Below are 20,713 nucleotides of genomic sequence, written 5' to 3'. Positions count from 1 at the left end.
TACAGCTGATATTTCATGATAACTTTAAATGGAGTATAATCTATGAAAATACTGAATCACTATTTTATACATCTGAAACTAATATATTATAAATTAACTATACTTCAACTTAAAAAAAAAGAATTAAAAAATATAAAAGTGAATTTAAAAAAATAAAATAACCCCAATCCATCATCTTAACTCTGGTGATGTTTATACACATATATATCAAAACATATTCAAGTTTACACTTGAAATGCTTGCATTTTATATCAATTAATTTGTTAAAACAATAATAGTAAATATGCATTTTAAAAATCCCTCCCAAGGACCCAACGCCACCTCTGCCTAGCTCTTTCCTCTCCCCCCCCTTCACTGTAGCTTCTAGATGTCCTGACTGTTCATACAACTGCACTTCCCCAACATCCACTCCCCTCCTCCACCCCCGACACTCCCAGAACTGCCCCTGTCAAGGTCACAATGCTGCTGGCACCCTTGGATGCAAGAATAGCGCCCTTTATTCTACAGGTTTCCAAAGGTCAGTAAACGGGATAAGCATACTATTAACAGGATGCTGGCTGCATTTTCCAGTAACAGGCTCAATCTGTTTTTCTTCACACCAACACACATACTATTTTCTCTGTTGCTTGGATGTTCTGGCAAACTCATTGTGCTGTTTCAGACTGACAATTAAAACCTTTGTTTTGAAGTTAGAAGTGTCTCACTTCTAAAGTTGTCTAGAGCTTGAAGAAAAACCTATCAGAAACAAAACTAACATACTCTTTAAAAATAAGTTTCTTAGCGTTTCTGCCCTCGGTTCCCTGGACCTCATGGTGCTGTTTGCAGTCACCATGCGCATCCTTGTCTGCATTCCCCCTGAGCAAGCACCCTGCACGTTCCCCCCGCCCCTCTGAACCACGCTCTGAGTCTTTTTTCCAGTGCCTGTTCCTTTCCCCAAGGCTGCACTCGTCCCTGGAGTTAGTCCTGTGACCTCTCTCTGGCAGACCCTGCTCCATCCAGACGCCACTGGCCCCTAGTTCTGTCTCCATCCCAAGCTGGCCTGGGTATCAGACTACTCGACACCAACAGTGTGTGTTCCCCGGGTTCCATCCGAATCAGCGGGCCTGTCTCCTCTCTCCATGCCTGCAAAGCCAGGTCTCATGGCATCTCGTCTCTCAGATGGTGTGGGGGTGCCTGCAGCGGAGGGGCTGCTGGTGGATCTGGGAGGCAGGGCCCAGAAACATCCATGCAGCCATGCAGGCAACCAGCCAGCGGCCGCTTCTCTGCTCAGATGAGCCTTCTGGGGACTGCTGCTGCTGCTAAGTCGCTTCAGTCATGTCCGACTCTGTGTGACCCCGTAGACGGCAGGCCACCAGGCTCCCCCGTCCCTGGGATTCTCCAGGCAAGAACAGTGGAGTGGGTTGCCATTTCCTTCTCCAGTGCGTGAAAGTGAAAAGTAAAAGTGAAGTCACTCAGTCGTGTCCGACTCTTAACGACCCCATGGACTGCAGCCTACCAGGCTCCTCCGTCCATGGGATTTTCCAGGCAAGAGTACTGGAGTCGGGTGCCAGGGATTGCTACTTACTAGTATTGGGGCTTCCTGGTGGTGCAGAGGTTACAGCGTCTGCCTGCAATATGGGAGACCTGCATTCGATCCCTGGGTCAGGAAGATCCCCTGGAGAAGGAAATGGCAACCTGCTCCAGTATTCTTGCCTGGAGAATCCCATGGACGGAGGAGCTATGTGAGCTACAGTCCACCGGTCGCAAAGAGTCGGACATGACTGAGAGACTTCACTTTCTTTCTTTCAGTATTTGGTCTGGATGGAGACACGCTCTCTGCACCCCAGTTCTCTCGTCTTCATATCGGAGGCAGTACCCATAGTGAAAGCAATAGTGTGTTGTGATTTGGTTGAGCTGAAGCCTTATTGAGATGAGATTTGTGCAGGGCCGGAAATGGTGCCTAAAACACAGGAAGCATTCTAGGTGGTGGTGGTTGTTACCATCATAAGAGATCTGCTTGGGTCCTTATATGTTCGCTTTGATAACTCAGTGAAAAGTGGGGCCAGCACTGATCCTTTTAGAATGTCCTGAATCCAGCAGAACCACGGTGAGAAATCCAGATCTCCTTTCACACCGTTTCAGGTGAACCTGTCACTTTCCTTAAAAATGCTGTTCACCTTAGCCTTCAGAGGCATGGGAATAGGTCCTCCAAGATCCTGCGATCACCTTTTCTGCAGCTGGGCATCCCAGGAGCAGACTGGACCCAGAGCAGCAGGGTGAACGGGTGGGTGTGCAGTCACTCACTGGGATCCCCTGCACCTGCTGGTGCCCGGCCCGCCCTGTCTCCTGTGATGAGGTGGGGGCTGATGCCGTGATCCCTGCCTGGAGCCCCCGCTCCAGCTGAGAGACAGGGCACCTGGGGAACCGCGGTGGGCCACATCACCCACAGCCTGGGGCAGGGGACGACTGGATCGGCTCCCCAGGACTTGGAGTGAGAGTGCTTTTTCCTTCCAGGTGGTCTGAACATTCTTAAAGAAGGAGTCCTCATTTTCCAGCAAAAAAAGGAGGCATCTGCAACAGAGACATGCCCCAGGCAGAGAGACCAGCCCACAAAAGGGAAAGACTGCTGGGCGGGAGCTCCAGGAGGGCGGGGCCGGGGCAGCGGATGGTCCTAGGAGGAGCACAGGGGCCTGCAGATCTGACCCTACAGTTGTTGCTGTCCTTTCCTGGGCAGGAGCCAGTCACTTAAGTCACTCAGGCACGTCTGTGTTTCTGAGAGCTTTCTCCCTGGGGTTGTAAGTAGGACGGATACAGTATAAATACTGGGGCCTCTTACAGGAGAGGACTATTTCCAGGAGGGATTGGTGCACAGCTCCTCGGCGCCCGGGTGCTTGCCCCTGCGCTCCGCTGCATCCCTGAGTAACAGTAGGTCTTTCTTCACCGCAGGTGCCCTTGCTTGTGTGAGTCAGTGACAAGATGCAGTTGTGGCAGAAAGACCCCCAAGGGACGCCCGCAGCCACCGCTGATGAGCGCCACGCCCAGGGGGCTTCAGGATTGGGCAGCTCCCCTGTCTCCAGGCCAAAACTCACCTCTGACTTCCGCTCCTGCGTCGTGGTTAAAACGGATGCGGGTGCTGCTCTGCCGCATGGCTTGTGCCAAGGAAATGTATTTGCCTCTGAATATTTAAAGTTGCCAATAAACTATTCTTGTTGGCAGGTTAATGGGACTGTAAACGCTGGGCCATCACGCTTAATTACACTGATGGACAGAGTGGAAAGAATCATGTCTTAGGCCGATTTTGAATCTTTGAGACTTTTACCACATGTAGATGGTTAAAACCATTTAGTTGTTGAAAATCTTTCTGAATCCTAGGGAAAGTATGTAAATGAAATAACCTGAATGTCATCTGCTACTTGATGCAAGAAGAAAGAGAGGCTTTTTCAAATGTGACTTCACTGAATAATGAAAGTATTATATTCTATTCCTCCAACATTTGGGGTAAAAACCTCATGGAGGGCTGCAGACCGTGATCTGACCAAGTAAGCTATTAAAAGTCGACCACAGGCACCTGGAGTAACAATCAGGCAGGTCTGAGTTCTTCCAAGGTGGCGGTGACGCATTCAGAAGGACTTTGCAGTGGACGGCATGCCCACGTGGTGTGCTGTCCCCCCGCAGGCTGTGATGTGCAGGCCTCTCCCATGGAGGGCTGAGCACGGAGCCCAGAGGCTGCCCTGGGAGCCTCAGAAATCCTCCCCAGGGCAGGAAGGAGGAGACTGGGCGTCTGAAGGTCACTCCCATCAGATCACGATTGTGCTGGGAGTTCACACTGTGGGTGTGGTCTCCATGGTTTGCGCAGCAGAAGAGTGGCTTGCCCAGAATCACAGCACAGGGCACCAGTCTCCGATATTTATCACAGATGGTCGACTATGGCTGTAGAGAAAGCTCTTTAAGAGGTTAATAGAAATCAAGAGGAATTCCTGAAATAAAATTCCTGTCTTAATGAAGCCACAAATACGGCAAGATCGTTTGTGTGTTTCACAGTGATTTCAGCTCAGGCATCTGGTAGGAAGGATCTGCTGTGTGTTGTCTGATGAAGGCCCCTCACCTTCCCTGGGCAGCGAGGGCCTCAGGCAGTCACTCTGACATCACACTGTCTCCACTGTTGGTCTTCCAGTGCCACAAATAAAAGAAAGTGAAATTGTAGCCCTTGTGTGGATTTCATGACTCCCTTGGGCACCCTATCCCAGAGTAGAAAGGAGTTGTTGCTGTTGTTGTTCATTCGCTCAGTTGTGTCTGACTCTTTGCAACCCTACAGACTGCAACACGCCAGTCTTTCCTGTCCTTCACCATCGCCCAGAGCTTGCTCAGACTCATGTCCATTGAGTTGGTGACATCCTCCAGAAAGGAGAGATTGGTCTATTCAATGAGTCAGCCCTCTTCTAGACTCTGGGTTACAGCGGATGCAAAATGGACAAGAATCCCTGCCTTCATGGCGTTTGTATCAGAGTGGAGGAGGCAGACCATAAACGAAATACGTGAACAATATACCGAGTTCACTTAGATGCCATTAAGTGATTAGGAGAAAAACATGGAAAGGGATGAAGCATACGTAGAGTGATGAAGAAAGGCCTCTTGCTGCAGTGACATCTGAGTAAAAACCTGGAGGAAGAGAGAGAGCGAAGCAGGGGTGGACACCTCGCTGGCAGGAGAAAGGGCAGGTGCAGAGGCCCTAAAGCAGGGTTTGCCGCAGTGTTAGAGGAATGGAAGCAGTGGGGCGTGATGGGGTGGGGGGTGGGGAAGGGGGGAATGTCATACAGCTTCCCCAGCTTCCGGCCCCTGGTCTTCACAAATTACTCCATGCCCCACTTCTCAGGGAAGCCTTGCTCCCTGGTAGACTGGGGGAGTAGCAGACATGAGGATGGCCGAAGCACACCCCAAGGACAGTGAAGGGGCCCCTAGGGCGCCCCCAGTTCATCCTGCTCACCTGATACTAACTTATCCTTTGTTGCATGAGCTTTGCGAAAAGCAAAGGAGAAAAGGAAAGATATAAGCATCTGAATGCAGAGTTCCAAAGAATAGCAAGAAGAAATAAGAAAGCCTTCCTCAGTGATCAATGCAAAGAAACAGAGGGAAACAACAGAATGGGAAAGACTAGAGATGTCTTCAAGAAAAATAGAGACACCAAGGGAACATTTCATGCAAAGATGGGCTCGATAAAGGACAGAAATGGTATGGACCTCACAGAAGCAGAAGATATTAAGAAGAGGTGGCAAGAATACATGGAAGAACTGTACAAAAAAGATCTTCATGACCCAGATAATCATGATGATGTGATCACTAATCTAGAGCCAGACATCTTGGAAAGTGAAGTCAAGTGGGCCTTAGAAAGCATCACTACAAACAAAGCTAGTGGAGGTGATGGAATTCCAGTGGAGCTGTTTCAAATCCTGAAAGATGATGCTGTGAAAGTCCTGCACTCAGGAGTTTGGCGAGCGGATCGCCGCGGCTTGTCACCTTTTCTGCCGCTGCTGCTCAGCTTTCTGGGTGGACCGCTGGCGCCCCCCGTGAGGCAGATGGTGACTGTCCAGCACCCCCAGAAGTCTTAACAAAGAAGCCTGCTTGCAGTTAGGTAAATAAAGTCTCTCCGGGTCTGCAATTGCCCCTTTCCAGTCCTTATGGTTCTGGCTACCTGTCCCCGGCAGGGGATGGTCTGCAGCCGGCTTTTCCGTTCTGTTCTGAATGGGAGAAAATAATAGCAAATGAAGCAATTGACAAACAACTAATCTCAAAAATATACAAGCAACTTATGCAGCTCAATTCCAGAAAAATAAACGACCCAATCAAAAAATGGGCCAAAGAACTAAATAGACATTTCTCCAAAGACGACATACAGATGGCTAACAAACACATGAAAAGATGCTCAACATCACTCATTATCAGAGAAATGCAAATCAAAACCACAATGAGGTACCACTTCACACCTGTCAGAATGGCTGCGATCCAAAAATCTGCAAGCAATAAATGCTGGAGAGGGTGTGGAGAAAAGGGAACCCTCCTACACTGTTGGTGGGAATGCAAACTAGTACAGCCACTATGGAGAACAGTGTGGAGATTCCTTAAAAAATTGCAAATAGAACTGCCTTATGACCCAGCAATCCCACTGCTGGGCATACACACCGAGGAAACCAGAATTGAAAGAGACACATGTACCCCAATGTTCATCGCAGCACTGTTTATAATAGCCAGGACATGGAAACAACCTAGATGTCCATCAGCAGATGAATGGATAAGAAAGCTGTGGTACATATACACAATAGAGTATTACTCAGCCGTTAAAAAGAATTCATTTGAATCAATTCTGATGAGATGGATGAAACTGGAGCCGATTATACAGAGTGAAGTAAGCCAGAAAGAAAAACACCAATACAGTATACTAACACATATATATGGAATTTAGAAAGATGGCAATGACGACCCTGTATGCAAGACAGGAAAAAAGACACAGCTGTGTATAACGGGACTTTTGGACTCAGAGGGAGAGGGAGAGGGTGGGATGATTTGGGAGAATGGCATTCTAACATGTATACTATCATGTAAGAATTGAATCGCCAGTCTATGTCTGACGCAGGATACAGCATGCTTGGGGCTGGTGCATGGGGATGACCCACAGAGATGTTATGGGGAGGGAGGTGGGAGGGGGGGTCCATGTTTGGGAACACATTTAAGAATTAAAGATTTTAAAATTAAAAAAATTTAAAAAAATTAAAAAAAGAAAGTCCTGCACTCAATATGCCAGCAAATTTGGACAACTCAGCAGTGGCCACAGGACTGGAAAAAGTCAGTTTTCATTCCAATCCCAAAGGCAATGCAAAAGAATGCTCAAACTACCACACAATTGCACTCATCTCACACGCTAGTAAAGTAATGCTCAAAATTCTCCAAGCCAGGCTTCAGCAATACGTGAACCATGAACTCCCTGATGTTCAAGCTGGTTTTAGAAAAGGCAGAGGAACCAGAGATCAAATTGCCAACATCCGCTGGATCATGGAAAAAGCAAGAGAGTTCCAGAAAAACATCTATTTCTGCTTTATTGACTATGCCAAAGCCTTTGACTGTGTGGATCACAATCAACTGTGGAAAATTCTGAAAGAGATGGGAATACCAGACCACCTAACCTGCCTCTTGAGAAATCTGTATGCATGTCAGGAAGCAACAGTTAGAACTGGACATGGAACAACAGACTGGTTCCAAATAGAAAAAGGAGTACGTCAAGGCTGTATATTGTCACCCTGCTTATTTAACTTCTATTCAGAGTACATCATGAGAAACGCTAGACTGGAAGAAACACAAGGTGGAATCAAGATTGCCGGGAGAAATATCAATAACCTCAGATATGCAGATGACACCACCCTTATGGCAGAAAGTGAAGAGGAACTAAAGAGCCTCTTGATGAAAGTGAAAGAGGAGAGTGAAAAAGTTGGCTTAAAGCTCAACATTCAGAAAACGAAGATCATGGCATCCGGTCCCATCACTTCATGGGAAATAGATGGGAAACAGTGGAAACAGTGTCAGACTTTGTTTTGGGGGGCTCCAAAATCACTGCAGATGGTGACTGCAGCCATGAAATTAAAAGACGCTTACTCCTTGGAAGAAAAGTTATGACCAACCTAGATAGTATTTTCAAAAGCAGAGACATTACTTTGCCGACTAAGGTCCGTCTAGTCAAGGCTATGGTTTTCCCTGTGGTCATGTATGGATGTGAGAGTTGGACTGTGAAGAAGGCTGAGCGCCGAAGAATTGATGCTTTTGAACTGTGGTGTTGGAGAAGACTCTTGAGAGTCCCTTGGACTGCAAGGAGATCCAACCAGTCCATTCTGAAGGCAATCAACCCTGGGATTTCTTTGGAAGGAATGATGCTGAAGCTGAAATTCCAGTACTTTGGCCACCTCATGTGAAGAGTTGACTCATTGGAAAAGACTCTGATGCTGGGAGGGATTGGAGGCAGGAGGAGAAGGGGACGACAGAGGATGAGATGGCTGGATGGCATCACGGACTCAATGGACGTGAGTCTGAGTGAACTCCAGGAGTTGGTGATGGACAGGGAGGCCTGGTGTGCTGCGATTCATGGGGTAGCAAAGAGTCGGACATGACTGAGTGACTGAACTGAACTGAACTGAACTGCATGGGCTTACATTCAGTACCCCATGAGGATGGCCAAAGCACACCCCAAAGATGGTGAAGGGGCCCCGATGGTGCCCCCAGTTCATCCTGCTCACCTGATACTAACTTATCCCTTGTTGCATCATCTTACATTCAGTACTCCATGAGGATGGCCGAACCATACCCCAAGGATGGTAAAGGGCCCCCGAGGGTGCCCCCCAGTTCATCCTGCTCACCTGATACTAACTTATCCTTTGTTGCATCAGCTTACATTCAGTACCCCATGAGGATGGCCGAAGCACACCCCAAGGACGGTAAATGGACCCCTAGGGCGCCCCCCAGTTCATCCTGCTCACCTGATGCTAACTTATCCTTTGTTGCATGAGCTTACATTTGGTACCCACGCTGGGTTTGGGCTCTGGCATGGAGAATGGGACAGACGTCTGCGCTGTGCTTTTGCCTTCTGGTAGACTTTCCCAGTTGTGCTTGGTGGTTCTCACTGGGGGTGAGGGACCATTTTCCAGAAGAGGAAACTGAGTCCAGGAAGATTAAGCCTGATGATAAAGAGGCTGCATCACATTATCCTCATTCTTAAATCAGCATGTTTGTGCCCTCTGTGCTTACTCCTAAGCCTGTAAGCACCTCTCTGCATGCCCCCGCCCCCACCTTCGAGGTCTCAACCTCGGCTTTCCTCCACGTGGAACCTCCTCCAGGGCCCTGATGCACTCATAGGGTGCATAGCCCGCCTCTCTTTCCCTGCCGGAAGGCACTGCACCTCCACCTCCAACCCCACCAACTGGGAAGCCCAGCCCCCCGACCCTTACAGCGCCGCTCCCCATGTGTGCCCCTCGGCCAGGCCGCCTTGCCAGCCCTGCAAGCTCCCTTCCGCCATTAACACTGCTCCTCCCCACACATCGCTCCTCGCGCAGCCTCGCAGCCGCCTTTCCGCCCACAGGGCATCGGCCTGAGCGCAGGAGGCGGGTCTGAATGAGCTTTCTGGGCCCAGTTTACCCCTGTGAGCCCAGCAAGTTACTAATCGTGTCTCATCTTTCTCTGCAAAGGTCCCAGCTTAGACCGTGAATGTGTCTCCCTCACTGTCAGCTGCAGACAGGTGCTAAGTGAGTGCTCAGTGAGAGAAAGAGCCTCAGGGGCAGTGAGACTGGAGCCTAGGTGGCCTGTGTTCAGTCTGGGGTTTTCCCATCTTCTCTCTGCCTTCTGTTGCAAGGAACTCAGAGGAAGGACCTGAGGGGCCACGATGGAAGCCCCAGGGCTCCAGGAGGCCGAGAAGCTCTCAGAGGGGCCGACAGAAGGGCTCCAGGCAAGCCTTCCCGCCCTCGGCTCTGGCCACAGCCTCGGGGGGCCCCGGAGTCGCCTGACTGCATCAGTGCTGAGAGTCTAGCTTTCCCCATCTTCCTGGACCCAGTTATTTCCTTGCTCCCGCGGCAGGCCCTCGGGGCAGAGAAGTGGCATTTCTGTTTCCGGGTGTTTTTGGAACAGCTTCCTACTTACTAAGAAGCCCATTCTTAAAGGGGATTCAGGGCAGGCTGGGTGGTCTGACTCGTGCCCAGCCTCCAGGGGAACCCCAGGATGGACGGGGAGCCCAGGAGCATGGGCTCGATCTTGTGACCGAATCTGGGTGGACCCTGCATTTCTGGACCTGGTCTCCTGCCTGCGCCCTCCCTCTGCCCTGCTCAGCCTTTAGGCAGTGAGACAGATCACCCCAGGGAGAAAATTCCAGAAGGACCTGCTTAGTCAGAGTCTGATGGGCAAATGCCCAGCCAAGCGGAGGACGGGAGCTTTCCAAGGAGGCAGCTCAGAGCAGCTGGAAAGAAGGGGTGGCCAGTGTGGGAGGGAGAAATTACTCTCAGGGGCAGGTCTGCGGGCAGAGAGTCTGGGTGGTCCATCCCCAGCCTGAGGGCAGAAGACAGACAAGCTGGTAGCATCAGGGGAATCAGAGACTGGCTGAGAAGGGACGGGAAAGGAGGGTGATGTCACCCTCTTCGCTTCTTTGGAAACCTGTGAGCGGTAAGCGGGACTCAGAATGGAAGATGCAGTTAGTTCCCTGGTGAGCAATGGCATGACTTCATCAAAACGCTTCCTGGCATCAGGGATTAGCCCATGAGGGCGCCCACAGACAGTGAGACCCAGAAAAGCTCAGAGAAGGCAGGGAGGGGACCCTGTCTCTAGAAGGTGACCTCTGGGAGTTCCTGGGTTCCACCAGTCTACTCTGAGACGGAGTTTCCGACGTGCGGGAATGCTGTCTCCACAGCCCTGGAGACTGTGGCTCTGAGTCATCTGTCGCCAGAATGCTCTCCCATGGGAGACTCTGCCTGGTGAAGATGAGAAGAGGGAGGGCCCCGGTGCGGGGTGAGAAAGGAGCCCAAGTGCCCAGCAAGTGCCCAGCAGAAGTCCAGCTGCAGTGAGACTGGGCACAGAGAAATCTTCAGACCCATGGGACAAATTTATTATACACCCCCCTCATCCAGAGGAGGAAACTGGAGCATAGAAGAAATGTCATTTGTGAGATGACACGGCAGGTGAGGGTCTGAGCGAGAGCCGAGGGTGTGTCCTGGGGTCCAGGGCACTCCCCTGCTGCCCTTGGGGTCCCCAGGGGCCCATCGGCAACAGGACCAGTTGTGGCCCCAAGGGGGCGCAGCAGTGGACTTCCAAGTGGACTCCATCTGGGGCATCTATCCAAGGACACAGACTTCCCAGACCACGGGCTCCTGGGGCCAACACGGCAGACGGTCCTGAGCTGGGAGGATTTATTTTGTCTTCTCCACTTCCTCGCTTTTATCAGATTTTCATTCTTAGGCAAGTACTCATCTGATCATTTCAAAATTAAGCATGGACAGTTGCTGTCTATGACCCTAAGGCTGCCCAGGGTGGGACACAGTTCTTGGCTGAGTCATATCCCAGTGCTCCTCACTTCCCTAGTCCCTAGTTCCCAAGATCCTGTAGTTTCCCAGTTAGGACTCTGGACTCCAGTCTGGCTCCCAACCCTGGAGGCCACCCTCTGAGCATCTCCCCACAACTTCCCCATAGCAGCTCAGCTGTCAGCCCACAGTGGGCTCCTGCCAGAGAAGGGCAACCTGTATAGAATGATTTATCCTGGCACAACACTGTTGGGGCATCGCTGCCGAATAGCATTAGCGGTGGGAAGTGCACACCTGCCTACAGAGTGAGCTTGCTGCCCTCACAGCTGCTCTCTCGCGATTAAGCAGCTTTGGCATCTGGCCTGGCCTTTTAGACATTGCCCTGCTTTCAGATCCAGCCCACAGAACAGGTTCTGGTAAGAGGCACGTGACAGGGTGGTTAGGATGTGACTCTGGAATCAGAAAGACTCAGATGTGAAAGCTCTGTCACACTACCCCAGGCCACACGATGGGGACAAGCAGTTTCATCTCTGAGTTTCCTCATCTACAGCATCAGCAAAAGTAGTCTTGAGAACTAATGGGGATACATGTGTACGCTAAGCTCGGAGCATGACACGCAGGAAGCCCTCCTCAAAAGCTCACTATTACAGTAGTGATGATCTTCCTTACTAATACGAAAGCTCATGTATTAGTTCTAACAGTGTTTTGATGGAGTCTTTAGGATTTTCTATGTATAGTACCATGTCATCTGCAAACAGTGAATTTTACTTCTTTGCCAATTTGGATCCCTTTCATTTCTTTTTCTTCTCTGATCATTCTGCTAGGACTTTCAAAACTGTGTTGTATAAAACTGGTGAGAGTGGGCATCCTTGTCTTGTTCCCGAGCTTAGAGGAAACGCTTTCAGCTTTTCATTGTTGAGTGTGATGTTGGCTGTGGGTTTGTCATATATGACCTTTATTACGGTGTATGTTCCCTCGATACTCACTTTGTTGAGAGTTTTTTTAATCAAAAATGAATGTTGAATTTTGTCAAAAGTATTTTCTGCATCTATTAACATAATCATAATATTTTTATTCTTGCTTTGTGATGCATCACATTGACTGATCTGCAGATTTTGAACAGTCCTTGCATCCACAGGATAAGACCCAACTGATCATGGTATATATTAATTTTGTTAGTATCTTGTTGAGGGTTTTTGCATCTGTGTTCATCAGGGATGTTGGTCTGTAATTTTTTTTTTTTTTCTTGCAGCATTCCTGTCTGATCCTTGCCAAGGCCTGGAGGGAGTGTTGATCTGAACAGACAAGTGCCATGCATTCCAGTCTCTGGCTGTGTCGTGCATGGCTGTGTGTCATCAAGCAAGTCACCCTTTCTCTGTGATCTGCAGTCTCTGTACAGGGAGGGACTTGGAATAAGTGATTTATGGACAGCTGGTGTTCTGGAATGATGCTTCTCATGCGAAAAGATCTCTGTTGCTTTTGTCAGCCAGTGTCCCAGGAAATAAGAAGCCTCACTCAAATAAATGATTTATGGAAATTTTAATGCAAAGATTATTAACATAGTAAGGGCAGGGTTTAAGGAAAGTAATAAGCCCAGGGCCAGCAACAGGGTGAATCCTTCCCATTCCTCAGTTTCTAAGGACAGGGGAAGGAGCAGCTACCACAAGCTGGCAAGAGTTCTAGATGTCACTGAAGGTGATGGACAGGAGATGTGACCTTGGAGAGAGAAACACAGCTCCTGCCAAACCATGCCTGGACTCTCTCTTCTGTACTTCTGTCTATCGAGTGCATCCCACAGTCCAGATCCAACCAGGACTCACAGGCAAGGGAACTTGTTGATGCAATCCATGCCTACTCAGCCTCCAGGAGTGGAGAATAAGGTGGGGAAAAAAAAGTTCTGGAAGGGCAAACAGAATATCCATCCCAATTCCTAATGAGGAAAAGGCAAAGAAAACAAAACCTCAATACATCATGAAAACAGTGGTATTTTAAAGAAGATGTGGCTTTGAATTAACAACACCAATGAATATCTGAATTCAGTTGGAATCTGTAATTCTTCCAAGTGAAACAGGGTTTAATCTTTCTCTGTACCAACTGGAAGTTTGCCATCTCCTTTTACCTCTTATGTTATTATTGAAGAGGAAATGTGTCTTCATTTCTCTCATTTACCAAAAGTTAAAGTAACCATTCATTCGTTTCCCTTCCTAAATAATGCAGGTGGCCAAGAAGTCCAGAGCTGCTCCAAGTTTATCTTGCAATTAATAAGCTTGTGAAGATAAAAAGATAGAGTCTCCTGTGTTAATCATTGTTTCCGCAAGCTACTTTATTCCCATCTCTGAAGGGCTTAAAGTGAGCCAACTCCATGTAAAAAAGAACTGCTTAAGAAACTGGACAATACTGATGATTTTCAGATTTCTTACAAAGTATAGTGATTCACTGAGAATGTGAAATGTCCAGGAACCCAAGTGGGATAAGCTGGAAGGTGCCAGCAGCATGAGCTAGGCACCAACAATTTCCAATTAGTAATTGCATGGCCATGAGATACACCAGCTTTAGAACTTCCAGGATGTTTAAAGACTGAGGAGGGAAGAGACCATGTCTTGAGCAGGATCAGACATGAATGAGCATGAACAGGCTGTGCCTTCCTCCTCCTCAAGCTGAACAAGCACTGAAGGCCATTATATGCTGAGCACTGGGCTACAGGCTGGAGAACCAGTAATGTCAGGGCCATGGTTCCTCCCGAGAGGGGCTCTACCTTGTGGGGAGAGGAAGACAAGGGAAGGGATATATTTCAATGGGTGCAAGCAGAGCTGTGGATGCTTGGAATGTCAGTTCCAAGCCACAGCCAGAATGCCAAGAAAACTTCCTGGAGGAGGTGACATCTGCACTGTAGCCAAAGAATTAGGAGTCATTCTAGACAGAGGAATTGTGCAGTTACCCAGAGCGAAGCAGAGCAACATAAAGTTTCAGAAAACAAGGCTTCTGAGTTGAATGCTTTGGCACTTTCTAAGCCACAAGTGGGGACTTCATCCTAAAGACCAAGGGGAGTCACTGAAGGATATTTAAGGAGGGAGTGGCAAGACTGATTTACAAGCATCACTCTGACTACAGAACTGTTGATGAAGCCAGGGAGGAGGAAGTGAAACCAGTTAAGAAGTGAACATTCACAACCCAAGCTAGTAAGGAGAGAGGGGGGCCAGCTAAGGAGGGTCTCCTGGCTACCCACAAGACCACAGAGTTCCAGAAAGTGTCAGAAGCTGAAAATAGGCAAACGCTTGCCAAGACCCCCCATACCTGACTCGGAAATTACTCATATCAGCACCACAGATGTGGAGAATAGCAGGTGATAAACTGAGGACTCACAAGATTTCCCATCATTCACAAGAAATCAATACAATTAGCACAATGGTAGGTTGCATTGTGCCTTCTATTATTGCAGGGGTTTTTAATTGTAATAATAATAAGAGAACTTTCTCTGCATTCCCAGTGTGCCAAAGGTAACAGTAATGGGCGCCAGGCAGTGTAACTCCATGTGTTACCTTTTACCACCCGCCCATCCGGTCCCATCACTCCATGGGAAACAGATGGGGAAACAGTGGAAACTGTCAGACTTTATTTTGGGGGGCTCCGAAATCACTGCAGATGGTGACCGCAACCATGAAATTAAAAGACGCTTACTCCTTGGAAGAAAAGTTATGACCAACCTAGATAGCATATTGAAAAGCAGAGACATTACTTTGCCGACTAAGGTCCGTCTAGTCAAGGCTATGGTTTTTCCTGTGGTCATGTATGGATGTGAGAGTTGGACTGTGAAGAAGGCTGAGCACCGAAGAATTGATGCTTGTGAACTGTGGTGTTGGAGAAGACTCTTGAGAGTCCCTTGGACTGCAAGGAGATCCAACCAGTCCATTCTGAAGGAGGTCAGCCCTGGGATTTCTTTGAAAGGAATGATGCTAAAGCTGAAACTCCAGTACTTTGGCCACCTGATGCGAAGAGTTGACTCACTGGAAAAGACTCTGATGCTGGGAGGGATTGGAGGCAGGAGTAGAAGGGGACGACCGAGGATGAGATGGCTGGATGGCATCACGGACTCGATGGATGTGAGTCTGAGTGAACTCCAGGAGATGGTGATGGGCAGGGAGGCCTGGCGTGCTGCGATTCATGGGGTCGCTAAGAGTCGGACACGACTGAGCGACTGAACTGAACTGAACTGACATCACATGAGCCAGAAACCCAAGGGGCTTCGATCCTCTCCCACATCCCCAGAGCCAATGCTTTGTTCTGCTTCTTTAAAATCAAGAATAACTTTGTCCTGTCCGTTTTTTTCTCTTCCACTGCCAGCTCTCTAAACATCCATTTGCAGTTGGCTGTGTTTCTGAATTTCTTCTTCTGTTTTCTTGTCTGTCTACCCATGCATGAATAACACAGTTTATGACACAATTTTCAGTCTTACTAATTATTATCATGCTTTAATACATGAAAGGGTTAGTCCTCCAAAATTGCTCTTTACTTAATATCATTTATTTAGATCTTCATGCTAGATCGTTTAGTCTTCCAAATCAAATTTAAAACCAACTTGCTTAACCTCAGAAAAAATATGGTATTTTATTGAGATATCAATAAATTATAAATTAAATTTGAGAAAGTAAACACGATGCAGATATAGTGATACTTATTTGTCCAACTTTGTTTTAGTTTTCCTCATGTGGGTTTCAACTTTTTGGGTAGGTTTCAATTTAGTTCAGTCATTTAGTCGTGTCTGACTCTTTGAGACCCCATGGACTACACCAGGCTTCCCTTTCCATCACCAACTCCCAGAGCTTACTCAAACTCATGTCCATAGAGTTGGTGATGCCATTCAACCATCTCATCTCAGTTGTCCCCTTCTCCTCCCGCCTTCAATCTTTCCCAGCATCAGGGTCTTTTCAAATGAGTCAGTTCTTTGCATCAGGTGGCCAAAGTATTGGACTTTCAGCTTCAGCATCAGTCCTTCCAATGAATTTTCAGGTCTGATTTCCTTTATGATGGATTGGTTGGATCTCCTTGTAGTCCAAGGGACTCTCAAGAGTCTTCTCCAACACCACAGTTCAGAAGCATCAGTTCTTCCGTGCTCAGCTTTCTTTATAGTCCAACTCTCACATCCATACATGACTACTGGAAAAACTGTAGCTTTGACTAGATGAGCTTTTGTTGGCAAAGTATTGTCTCTGCTTTTTAATATGCTGTCTAGGCTGGTCATAGCTTTTCTTCCAAGGAGCAAGCGTTTTTTAATTTCATGGCTGCAGTCACCATTTGATAGGTTTATTCCCAGCTATTGTATTACATTTCTGATGTTATAACTGCATATATTTGCTCTTTCATCATGTCTGCTAAAAGGCTAGTTTGTATATGTGAGGATTATTGATCCTACGATATAAATCTTTCTGTTTTGTGTAGTAGCATTTACCATCAGTCGTTTTGGTTTTGCAGACATACGTGTCACTCATAAGTCCCCTTCCAACTGTTGTGCTTCTAACTGAATGGCTTTAGTACCTCCAGATCAATGTTAAATAATAGTAAAGATAGTAGGCATCCTTGCCTTTCTTGGTGGAAATGCCTCTAAAGTTCCCCCAGGAAATAATAAACTGCCTTTTAAAAAAAGTTGAAGTACAGTGTTGTGCCAATCTCTGATGGATAACAATGTGACTCGGTTATATAATATATACGTCCTCTTGTATATTCTTTTCCATTATAGTTTGTCTCAGGAGATTGGAGATAATTCCCTGTGCTATACAGTAGGATCTTGCTGTTTATCCATTGTACATATAGTAGTTTGTATCCACCAGCCCCAAATTCCTAGTCCATGCTTCCCCCTCCACTCTCCTCCTTAGCAACCACATCGGTTCTCTACATCCATGAGCCTCTTTCTGTTTTGTAGAGAGCTCATTTTGTGTCATATATTAGATTCCACATGTAAGTGATATACGGCATTTGTCTTCCTCTTTCTGACTTCCTCCGCTTGGTATGATCATCTCCAGGTCCATCCGTGTTGCTGCAGATAGCATTATGCCCTTCTTTCTGTGGCTGTGTCGTCTTCCATTGCATATAGGTAAGCACATCTTTACGCAACCATCTGTTGAAGGGCATTGAGGCGCTCCCATGTCTTTGCTGCTGTGAATGGTGCTGCTGTGAACACAGAGGTGCGCGTATCTCTTTGAATCACAAGTCTGTCTGAGTGTGCATCCGGGAGTGGGATGGCAGGACCATATGGTAGCTCTAGTTTTCATATTCTGAGGAAACTCCGTACTGTTCTAGTGGCAGCACCAATTTACAGTCCCCTCAACACTGCAGGACTGTTCCCTGTTCTCTATACCCTCTCCACCATTTCTTATCTGTAGACTTTTTAACTATTGCCACTGAGACCAGTGTGAGGTGGTACCTTGCAGTTTTCATTTTCATTTCTCTGATGATTAGTGATGTTGAGCATCTTTTCACATGCCTACTTGCCATTTGTATGAAAGAAGCTGCCTTCTGATATGAGTTATTATTCTGTCTTAAGTCACAAATGGGTATTGAATTGTGTTAAATACCTTTTTGGCATCTATCAAGATAATAGGATTTTTCTCTTTAACAATATTAATATACTGAGTTGTATTAATAGGGTCCCTGGTATTGAATCACTTTTGTATTTCTGAAATACGTACCATTTGGTCACAGTGCATTCATGTTTACATGAGCTATTGGATTCTATTTACCATTACTTTATTTGATATTTTTGCATTGAAAGTCACATGTGAGTAGTTTCTTTTTCATGTCACATTTGTCCAGGTTTGGTATCCATATCATCCTTGCTTCATGTCCTTCCTGCTTAACACTCTGGAATAATTTAGGTAGTCCTGCAATTACCTGATTTTTAATGATTTTGCAGAACTTTCCTAAGAAACCACTGGTCATGGTATTTCAAGAAGAATTTTTTCTTCTTTAAGGAAAAAATTTCACTACTTTCTCTGTTTCTTCTATGGAAATTGGTCTGATTATCCTATATCAGCTTTGGTATATTATATTTCCTAAAAAAGTTACCCATTTTATTATAGTTGTCAAGCTTACTTGCAGAAGATTCTGATGAAATGTGTGATTTCTATTTCCTCTCTTTTGATAACAATTTTCTTGTTGTCACCGTTTATTTTGCGTACTTGTGCTTTTTCTCCATCTTCATTTATTTTATTAAGCTGGCTGGGGCTTGTCAATTTCGTTGCTATTCTTTTCAAAGGGCAAGCTTTAAATTTTTCTCATTCAATTCTGCTGTGGACCTTATTTCCAAATCTTTAATTTCTGCTTTACTGTCATTGACCGCTTCTTTATTTCCATTTACTTTGCTGTCCTTTCTAGTTTTTTCAAATTGGCCAACTATTCCTGCATTTTCTTTTTTATTTCCTTTGTAAAGAGTATTTGCTGCTATAAATTTTAGACTCTGATGTGTTTCTATTATTGTGATTTTCTAGAAATTCTGAAACTTAGTTTATTATTTCTCCTTTGAGCCAAGAGCTGTTTGATAGCCAATGACCCCTGGCAGGAAGAAAACAAGAAAACAAGTACATGAGTCTTGCAGTTGCCCAGGCTTACTGCCTTGAGCTGGTTTCCAAATTGTGGGAGGACTTTTAAAACTGTGTTGTTTATTTTTATGTTATTGTATTATGGTCATAGGTCCCATTCATATTACTTTATTTTGGGGAGCTACTGAAGATGTTTTTGCATGTCCTAAACTATGGTCAGTTTTTAAGTTCTCCTCGTACTTGAAAAGAGGGTATATTCCCTGCGATTTGATTTTATAGCCCTGTGTGTCTCTCTAAAACTTAACCTCTGAGTTTGCTGCCTAGGCAGTTTATGTTATTAACTGTTTGTCTGCTTGACCTTTCTTCAGCTGAGAAAAACTTTCCTGTTATGAATGCATTGTGGTCTCTTTCTCCTCTGGTTTCTGCCTTATACAAGTCACTGCTCTGATGTCGACTGTATTCATAACTGTATCACCTTCTTTACAGATTTTAATCATTGCGTCAGTGATGTTAAATTGGTTGGGTTTTGGTTTGTTTGGGGAGCCTGGAGTCTCCCTTTTCTCTCTCTCCTTTTTTAATGCTTTGATGAATGAGAGTATTTGTTTATTTATTTTTGGTTACACCGTGCGGTATGTGGAATCTTGATTCTCCAATCAAGGATTGAACCCATGCATTGGAAGCACAGAGTCTTAACCACTGGACTACCAGGGAAGCGCTAGTTCTGCCTTTTCTGATTGCCTCTTCATTTGGGTTCCCTTGCAGTAAATTCTGAGATAAGGGTTCAGGTGTAAGTGGTCTACTGAGTGAAGAAAACTAGTGGAGGTGGGAAGGGTGTCTGGGGTGGGTGGACAGCCCATGAGTCATGGTTAAAGCCCTTTACAGCCCTGCCTCCACAGCTTTATTCCCCTTGGCAACCCCGGTTGTCAGTGCCTCGGGGTTGTCCCCTCCAATAAAGAGGGTGCTGGCAAATGCGTGCACCAGTCCCCATCACTGATCGATGGAGGACGCATCGTAGACGGTGTTAATCCTCCAGCACTCTGGTCTGCCACAAGAGGAATGGCTCTAAATCACAGAGACCCACTGTGCAAAGAAGTGATGCACCAGCAGCTGAAGCTGTGGCTGGTGAGCAGTGATGTGGAAAGACTGAGAGATGGGAAGAGGACCCACCGTGACTACTCCCACCGTCCAGACCCCAAGTCCTGCTTTCTTGCTGTTTGTATTGACTTGGCATATCTTTGTCTGTAACCTTGATTTTGAACTTTCTGAATCTCCTTATTCAACTTATGTTTAATAAACAGCAGAGAGTTAAATTTTGCTCTGTTAGGCCACCCAATAATCTTTTGCTGTTATTGTGTGAGTTAAACCAAGGTACCTTTACTAATTTAACCAAAATGCCTAGCCCATTATATCACTTACATTATATTTCAATATGTAAGTGTTTTACATGTAGTCAAAATGGAGCTATAGGAAATAGATCCCTAGCTCAGTCAGTAAAGAATCCACCTGCAATGCAGGAGACCTGGGTTCAATCTTGGGTTGGGAAGATCCTCTGGAGAAGGAAATGACAACCCACTCCAATATTTTTGCCTGGGAAGTTCTATGGGGAGGAGAGCCTGGCAGGCATGGGGTCGCAAGGGTCAGACATGACTGAGCAACTAAACCACCACCAAATAGATTTACCCTCATGCTGGGAACAACCAAAAGCAGAACAGAACATCAGGTAATCAGGTGAGCCATCACAGAAAGAAAACAAAGAGGTAAGCCCTGCTCCAGACGGGCTTCTGGCTTTAGGAGGGTTTCCAGGGCAGGGTACGTGGGTGGGGCCTAGGCAGAGCCTGTGTCTCCTTGAGCAGAGCAGATATAGCAGGACTCAAGAAAAGCAGGGCGGTGAGAGCTCACAGAAAGGGGCTTGGGAGGGGGGCTGCACAGGGGGAGTGCCAGATTCTGAAGTGCGCCCCCCTTGAATAGTTAACTGAGTGCTGATCAATGAATGTACATAGTGAGTTACCTGAGGCAGAAGCACAAGCCATCCCGAAGGACTGGAGGGAGCCATAGCTGACACTCACACAAAGTTGGGAATGACCCATCCCATCACAGACTAGACCTCCTGTCTCACGAGACATTGGACTGTGTACACAGAAGGGCCTTGGTTCATCACTGCTCAGA

General features: G+C 46.8%; 1 protein-coding gene across 1 annotated transcript in view; it reads left to right on the top strand.

Moving 5' to 3' along the window:
* COBL (cordon-bleu WH2 repeat protein) overlaps nucleotides 1-4,190 on the top strand; it is a 296,580-nt gene extending 292,390 nt beyond the window's left edge. Inside the window, exon 14 of the mRNA XM_018047457.1 lies at nucleotides 2,926-4,190. Coding sequence (XP_017902946.1) covers nucleotides 2,926-2,943 — 18 coding nt within the window. The 3' untranslated portion in view covers nucleotides 2,944-4,190. The remainder of the gene's footprint in view (nucleotides 1-2,925) is intronic.

This window comes from Capra hircus, chromosome 4 (assembly GCF_001704415.2).
Source record: "Capra hircus breed San Clemente chromosome 4, ASM170441v1, whole genome shotgun sequence".
NCBI lineage: Eukaryota > Metazoa > Chordata > Mammalia > Artiodactyla > Bovidae > Capra > Capra hircus.
The sequence above is the reverse complement of the archived record's forward strand: the minus strand, read 5'-3'. Positions and strand labels throughout refer to the sequence as shown.